Source organism: Salvia hispanica, chromosome 6 (assembly GCF_023119035.1).
Source record: "Salvia hispanica cultivar TCC Black 2014 chromosome 6, UniMelb_Shisp_WGS_1.0, whole genome shotgun sequence".
Taxonomy (NCBI): domain Eukaryota; kingdom Viridiplantae; phylum Streptophyta; class Magnoliopsida; order Lamiales; family Lamiaceae; genus Salvia; species Salvia hispanica.
In genome coordinates, this window is record NC_062970.1 from 11300216 (window position 1) to 11308877 (window position 8662).

General features: G+C 37.2%; 2 protein-coding genes across 2 annotated transcripts; one reads left to right on the forward strand and one right to left on the reverse strand.

Moving 5' to 3' along the window:
• The first annotated feature begins 3875 nt into the window (after window positions 1-3875).
• On the forward strand, window positions 3876-7117 carry LOC125194684 (cation/H(+) antiporter 15-like). Its single transcript, XM_048092927.1, has 4 exons — window positions 3876-3888; window positions 3941-4233; window positions 4537-5532; window positions 5798-7117. Exons 1-4 carry the CDS (start codon window positions 3876-3878, stop codon window positions 7067-7069), a joined length of 2574 nt encoding a protein of 857 aa, XP_047948884.1. The 3' UTR covers window positions 7070-7117.
• Window positions 7118-7755: 638 nt separating this feature from the next.
• Window positions 7756-8662, reverse strand: LOC125196914 (pEARLI1-like lipid transfer protein 3). The gene has a single exon (XM_048095579.1). It carries the CDS (start codon window positions 8631-8633, stop codon window positions 8019-8021), a length of 615 nt encoding a protein of 204 aa, XP_047951536.1. The 5' UTR covers window positions 8634-8662; the 3' UTR covers window positions 7756-8018.

The window sequence follows — 8662 nt, forward strand, 5'->3', positions numbered from 1 at the left end:
CATATATATATATTAAATTTAGTAATGATAAAATATAGTCCCCCGTCAGCCATTTAATGTTACATTTTTACTTTTTCATCTTTGAGTCAATAAATTTCTCATTTATTTATACTATTTTTTACAAGTGAATCTCATATTCCACTAACTCATTTTACTTTAAAATTAGTTAGCATATTAGTATATCCCGGGTCCTATTCTAATGCTTTTAGCATCCTAATCCAAAATCAAAATTAAATCTCCACCCTTGAATTTTAAAATGAGTGGATGAGATTAAAGCTCACAAAATCTCAATAAATAGTAGACAAAATATCAACAAAAGGGTAATATCGTCATTATGTTATCATATGATAATTTTCGTGAGTGTTTTTTTATATCAACATTGTGTATTACAAATATCAACAATATGACATTAGAATATCAACACAAGGACAAGAAAATATCAACACATTTTTATTGAGATTGGACATGCATAATATTGAGATTTTGCCTACAATATATTGAGATTTTTTATTGCATTTGTTGAAAATAGCTGCTTATCAATCAACATAATACGAAAATTGAAATATAATTTATCAAATTTCATCACCCGAACATCGTCGGAACATATGCAATTGAGATCTCGTTGGAATCCTTATTAAATTATCTTTAATTTGATATATTTTTTGCGAAAAAATAATTTAAATTGAGAGAGGTACGTAAATTTAAAGATTTGAGATGATTTTGAGGAGATTTAGTTAGTTATAATTACTACATGTAGGATTTGACATTAATACCCTTTTAATTTAATTAATAATTATTTAAATTTAAAATATATTACACTTGACATTATATTAACCACAAGATCTTCTAATCTAATGGTTGAAAATTGGTCTCAATTTGGGATTGGTAATTAGTTAGCAATTGATTAGATCCCTAGTATATCCCTATATCACAAAGAACATTAAATCTTACTATATATAATTAATTATATTTATAAATACACAAAGTATATAAAAATAAATTTAGTTAATGATGAAATTTAATTAATCTTTTGTTAGTATATATAATGAAATATATAAATTATTAGTAAACGTAGACATAAAAATTTAATATTTTATATATAAAAATAAATAAAGTTCATATTTGTTAAAACATGTATGTGAAAAAAATATTATTATATCAAATATATATAGTTAAACATGAATTGTTATACTAATATCTATAGATAATAAACATAAATTAAATGTACTATAAAAATATTATATTTAGAAACTATAAACTATAATTAATAATATATTAAAAGTATTATGCCATATCTATATTTATTTATATATTATAAAAATAATAATTAAGATTTAATGACTAGTAAAATATATTTAAAATTAGGAAATAATAATTACTAGTATTAAATATGAACAATTACTTAAAAAAATATATAATTAAAAATAAATTATTATTTTGTGTATGTTTAACGTATAAAAATATATAATTTTTATAATATTTCATAAATTAATTGTGGTAGAATGGTATATATGTTAGTCGTTTGAGTTGTTGATCTTGTGACCTTACAAACACAAATTTGTACTCTCTGTCCCACGTTAGGGACGAAAGGTAGATTAGTATTGTTATACTCCCTCCGTCCTAAGGAAGATGACCTCTTTCTTTGGCGGCACGGGAATTTATGCAATTTTATTTGATGTGTAGAGTGGAGAGAATAAAGTAAGAGAAAGGGAATAAAGTAGAGAGAAAAATGTTTCCATTTATGATAATGAGTCATCTTAGTTGGGACAAATTAAAAAGGAAAATGAGTAATCTTTAATGGGACGGAGGGAGTACTATTGATTGAATTAGTTTCCGTGAGCGGAAAAGAAGTACTCCCTTGACTATTAAGCCAATGGAGGCGAGCTCATTGCCTCCAATTCCGCCACAACCAAATTCACCCCTACCGTATAGCCAAGCCCAGCACAACAGAATCCAGCCCAAGACATCGGATACCAGTTGCGTCCTCATGCCAGATTATTAAGCTACACGATTTTCGTCGCAAATAAGGTAAAATACACTCCATTTCCATATTTTTCCTTATTTGCGCGATGTGATATTCGGTCTAATGATAAAATTTATGTAATTTTATTATATTTTCTTTATTTGTTCTTTTTTATTTGTATCGCGAAAGTCAAACTCCATAAGGTTTAAAATTCTATATATTCAAGGTTTAAAAATCATTGACAAATAAATTATACTCACTGCGTCTCATATAAATAGGCTAATTGGGAATACTATGAATTTTAATTTGTAATTGGTAAAGTTAGAGAGAATGATAAAAAGTACCTAGTTGAAATATTGTGGATTTGTAGTGGATGGTGTGGTCCAAAAATGATAAAGTAAAATAAAAGAATAAAAGTTTACTATAAATGGATATTGACTATTTGGATGATGGAGTAGTTATTATCTCGTTCTTTTATCAAACCCTTTGGCCATGTTTGGTTGGCGGGAAAGTAAAGTTGGCAAGGAAAATGATTCCTGGGAAAATGAATCCCGGGAATATGATTCCTAGTAACTTTACTTTCCTGTGTTTGGAAAATATCAAGATTTTAAATTTATACTTAATTTAAACACCAAACTAAAAATATACTTATTATTTTTTTATTTATAAAAAAGAATAATATTGTACAATTTTTAATAAATTATGAATTATAAATAATAATAATTATATTATTATATTAATTACTACAATGGATAGTTTAAATATGGATTATCCATCTTAATATATAATAATATTAATTATTATTATAGTTACATGGAGTATTATACTCATTTATTATAATAATAAATACAATAATTATTATATTATAATTATAACATTTACGGATATTATAATTGAATAAAAAATTTATAAATTAAATTTGCACTATGACTTTATTGATTAATTATTAATTTATAAAATATAATAATTATTATTTATTATATGATTTATATTATATAATTTTATTTTAATTATTTAATAAATTATTAATTTCTATTATGAATTATTATAAAATATAGTTATAATTATGATAATTGTAATTGTAGTTATTCATTATTGTAAAACTAAGTATGATTTATAATTTTTTAATTTATTTTTAAAACATTGTCAATAATAATAATAATAATAATAATAATAATAATAATAATAATAATAATAATAATAATATAATATGTATTGCTTAAATATGTAAGAATCCTAGAACTGAGAAAAAGAATATCTAAGAAAAGTTAGAATTCAGAATCCTAGAAAGTTGTACTAACTTTTCCTGTTATCGGATTTTGATTACTTTCCCAGTTGGATTAAAAACCGAAACAAACACAAGAATTTAAAATTTAAGGAATCAGATTACTTTTTCAGACAGAATCCTGACAACCAAACATGGCCTTTGAGTTAGACTGACTTATTCACATACATATTTCTTTTAATAAGGTTTTATTTATTCTCATGATCGATCATCTTTCTCAAGCCTCAAACGAGACAATTTAATTAAAATAGAACGAGGATTGGAGTTGAGACCTATTGTAATTTCTGCATTTCCACCAGTTTAATTTATACATGGATTTATTAACTATCTCGGTAGAGTTTAGTAATAAGCCATTGTTATAGTCCAAGACGTTCACATATTTTCTGGAAGACAATTCAATCAAAATTTTTATCCATTGCTAAATTGATTCAACCACCTTTCCCAATATAGATATTTCCCACATACCACGCTAAATATCCTCACCACCGCTCAAGACAATCCACAACTTCCCAAAGCAAAATCGTTTACACAAAAATGACTAAAACAGATACAGTTTTAGTTGTTCTCTTGAATTTACGTCGACTTTCTCCTTCAATTTCGAATGCCGAAATGATTATTACAACAACAATGAAGAATGCAGGTGATTTGAGACCAACGACAAAGCGTTAGCACTTAACTATTTATATCGAAAGATCTCAACAAGTTCATCACAACAAAAAAGAGACTATCTATATACAAAAACTTTGAAAGGTCTAGACGCATAGAGGTAGCAAAAATGGCGGATTCCACGAACCGAACGGATCAGATGATCGTATGCTACGCTCCAACGATGATCACAACGAATGGAATTTGGCAAGGCGATAACCCTCTCGATTATTCCCTCCCCCTCTTCATCCTACAGCTAACCCTCGTCGTTGTCACCACCCGTATCCTTGTCTTCGCCCTCAAACCCCTCCGTCAGCCCCGTGTCATCTCCGAGATCCTTGTAAGTCTCCAAGTATATATTGCATTTCTTGGAACATAGTACCATATTTATTTATGTAAGTCTCTAAGTATATATTGCATTTCTTGGAACATAGTACCATATTTATTTATGTAAGTCTCTAAGTATATATTGCATTTCTTGGAAGTTAGAACATACCATATTTATTTATGATACTATTTTGGTAAGACATATTTATTATGTTTACTGCTTTCTTATTGCAAAAAAGTTGAAACCCCAACCCCAAGGGCCCCACACATTCTAGTCCGACAGTATTGTGATGTTTATTGCTTTCTTTAAATGCAGGGTGGTATAATCCTAGGGCCGTCCGTACTGGGAAGAAGCAAGAAGTTCGCAGACACGATATTCCCACTAAGGAGTGTCATGGTTCTCGAAACCATGGCGAATGTAGGCCTACTCTACTTCCTCTTCTTGATCGGGGTGGAAATGGACATCACTGTGATCAAGCGCACTGGTAAGAAGGCGCTGGTCATCGCGATCGCAGGCATGATCCTCCCATTCCTCATAGGCGTCTCCTTTGCTTTCGTTCTGCACGAGAAGTCCGAGTTTGTGAGGCTAGGCACGTTCATACTCTTCCTCGGGGTGGCCCTCTCTGTCACGTCTTTCCCTGTTCTGGCTCGCATCCTCGCAGAGCTCAAGCTTCTCAACTCAGAGATTGGGAGGCTGGCTATGTCGTCGGCTCTAATCAACGACATGTGCGCGTGGATTCTGCTAGCCTTTGCCATCGCCTTAGCAGAGAACGAGGCTGCGTCTCTGGCTTCCCTCTGGGTGATTCTGTCGAGTGTGATGTTTGTTGTTTTCTGTGTGTGTGTTGTGAGGCCTCTCATTTGCCGGATGATAGGGAACTCACCGGAGGGGGAATCCGTTAGTGAATTCTACATCTGCCTCATACTCACCGGAGTGATGATCTCGGGTTTCATTACTGATGCTCTTGGCACACACTCTGTGTTCGGTGCTTTTGTTTTTGGTTTAGTCATCCCAAATGGGCCTCTTGGTATAACTCTTATAGAGAGGTTGGAGGATTTCGTCTCCGGCCTTCTCTTGCCCCTATTTTTCGCCATCAGCGGCCTCAAAACCGACGTCTCTTCTATAAAAGATTTCAGCACTTGGGCTATTCTAGCTGTCGTTATCGTTCTTGCCTGTGCCGGTAAAGTTGCAGGCACGCTTCTTGTCACTCTCTACTACAAGATCCCGTTCTACGAAGGCCTCACGCTCGGTTTGCTCATGAACGCCAAAGGTCTAATCGAGATGATCGTGCTCAATGTCGGAAAAGATCAGAAGGTATTTTGCTGATTTTGTGCCCAAAATTCAGTTGTGTATGCACTATTCATTGTTACATGTGTATATATAACAGGTTCTGGACAACCAAATTCAGTTGCGTATGCACTGTTTTATTATAGATGTCAACACGAAGACAGTTGTATGTAAAAGAAATTTAGTTAGCGTACAAATCTCTTCATGTTGACATCTATAACATAGGCTAGACTGTTGACATAGTAAGCAGTTAGCAAATAGTTGGCCACTGATCACATCCCTATATATATAGGTTCTGGACGACCAAGCATTCGCTATTATGGTGATTGTAGCAACCGTGATGACGTCCGTCATCAGTCCAATCGTGACATCCATATACAAACCTGCCAAGAAATTCGCACCGTACAAGAGAAGGACCATACAGAGAACGAAACCAGATGGCGAGTTCCGTGTCCTGGTGTGCGTGCACACTCCCAGAAACGTCCCGACCATCATCAATCTTCTAGAAGCTTCCAACCCGACCAAGAAGTCCCCAATCTGCACGTACGTCCTCCACCTAGTCGAGCTGACTGGCCGCTCCTCGGCCATGCTCATAGTCCACACAGCCCGAAAATCCGGTCGGCCTGCCCTGAACCGAACCCAGGCCCAGTCCGACCACATCATCCACGCCTTCGAAAACTTCCAGCAGAACGTAGGGTTCGTATCGGTCAATCCCCTTACCGCCATCTCGCCTTACTCGACAATGCACGAGGACATATGCGAGGTGGCGGAGGACAAGCGCGTTGCTCTGGTCATCATCCCCTTCCACAAGCAGCAGACGGTTGATGGTGGGATGGAGGCCACGAACCCGGCCTTCCGCACCATCAACCAGAACGTGCTGGCAAACGCGCCATGCTCAATAGGGATCCTGGTCGACCGGGGCCTCACCGGGTCGAACAGGCTGGCCGCCAACCAGATCGCCCATCACGTGGCGGTTCTGTTCTTTGGCGGCCCAGACGACCGGGAGGCGCTGGCGTACGCCTCCCGGATATTGGAGCACCCAGGGATAAACCTCACGGTGCTCCGGTTCACGCCAGGGGAGGGCGGCGACGCCGCGGGGCGGGCGCAGAGTGGGCGGGAGGTCCTGACGGTGGACACGGACAACGATCGGGAGAAGCAGATGGATGCGGAGTTTATCAACCAGTTTAGAGCGAAGACTTCGAGCGATCCTTCAGTTACTTACACGGAGAAGTTTGTGAACAATGGGGAGGAGACGGTGGCGGCGATAAGGTCGATAGATGTGATTCATGACCTGTTTATAGTGGGGAGAGGGGAGGGGCAGACGTCGCCGCTGACGGCGGGGCTGACGGATTGGAGCGAGTGCCCGGAGCTAGGGGCGATTGGGGATTTGCTTGCGTCGTCGGATTTCGCGGCCACGTGTTCGGTGCTGGTGATGCAGCAGTATGTGGGGGCGGAGGTGTTTGGGGAGGCGGCGGCGGGGACACCGGATAGTCCCGGTCAGCTCCATGATCGGCCGTTTGATTTGGGGCGGCGGACCTCGCCGAGGGGGCTTACGCAGCCGTGATGGCTGGCTAGCTGTGTAATCAGAATGAAGTTTTTCATGGATTCTTGTTGTATGGAGTAACTTTTTTAGTAATTTTGTATAGATGAATGTTAGGAAGGTTTGTATGTATAGTTTATATTAATGAAATTCTACATTCCGTTTTACATATTCCCAACCGAGATTTTAGAAAAAAATGGTCGCTTGCGTTTTGAAATTTGCGATTAAATTCGCTGACCTTTTAAAATATTGAATTGAGACATGCAAATTTTTCGGAATAAGAGATTTTTATGTTTTTCTCTTTTTTCTCTTCCTTTTTCTTATTATTTCACTCATAAAATTTATAAATCGGCCAAACTATTCCTATAATATTTTCCTAGTCCAGTCCTAATAGTGATCTCTTTGTACTTTATCTTATATGATCTTTTATAACTTTCACTATTTAGCTACAACACTTTTTAACGCATAAAGTTCTTTACTTTAATGTACTGTATTTTTCGTTATGTTTAGAATTAAAGAATCATTTCTTCTCCGTGGATCGACATTTGGTTCAAATTTGACTGAATTTTGTGCATTGTTTTATAAACTCTAATTTTTGAGCATTAGTTTCTCTTTACACATACATGAACTCGATACGTGTGTGCGTTAGCACATGTGATCGCGTACGTATACGAAATGACGAATAGTAAAATTATCCGTATTATAAAAAATAATCAAGAAAGAAACGTAATTAATTTCATAAACTGCATCATAAAACGATTGACATTTTCAATTCGATTCCTTGGGGTTCCAACTTAGGAGTAGACCACCAAGAGATCCCATACACAAATTGCATGACACAATAACTAACATTATTCAAGTCTTCCTTCACACAGTACATATAAAAACACACAAACATTAGTAAAACCACACACATAATCTTGATTAATAAGCATAAAATTCAAGCTTCAAATGAACGAATTAAGTTCGCAGCTCAAGCGCAGAGGAAGTCCCTCGGGACTTCCCTGCTGCACACATTTAGGAGCAAGGTGAGAGCAATGGGAAGACTAATGTTGAGGCCCAAAATGTTAGCCCTAATCACAGTGCAAAGGCAGACGGCGGCCTCAAGATCGGCCAGCCCTTGGACTAGGGTGCAGCATGGGGTCACGGGTGGCGTTCCAATGGTCACGTTAAGAAGGTTGCCGAGCACGTTGGCGCAGATGCCCAATTTTAGGGCATCTCTAGGGCATGATGAGTTTCCCGGTTGTTGGCTCGGTGGAGTCGCAGGTGGTTGGCTCGGTGGAGTCGCAGGTGGCTGGCTCGGTGGAGTCGCAGGTGGCTGTCTCGGTGGAATCGCAGGTGGCTGACTTGGTGGAGTCGCAGGTGGCTTGCTCGGTGGAGTCGCAGGTGCCTGGCCCGGTGGACTCCCGGATTGCTTGCCGCCCGATGGAGTCCCTCCACACGGGCTAGATGGGGTGCGCGGTTTGGGGTTCGGTGAAGTTCTTGAACCTGGTTTTGGGATCGGGTATGTCCAAGCAGTGGTCAAGGAGAAGGATATGAGGTTGAGCAAGAGCAAAAGGGCAAGTGATGTGTTTCTCTTAGTGGCCATGGCTACTTTTTTGTTGATGCAAAAGTGTT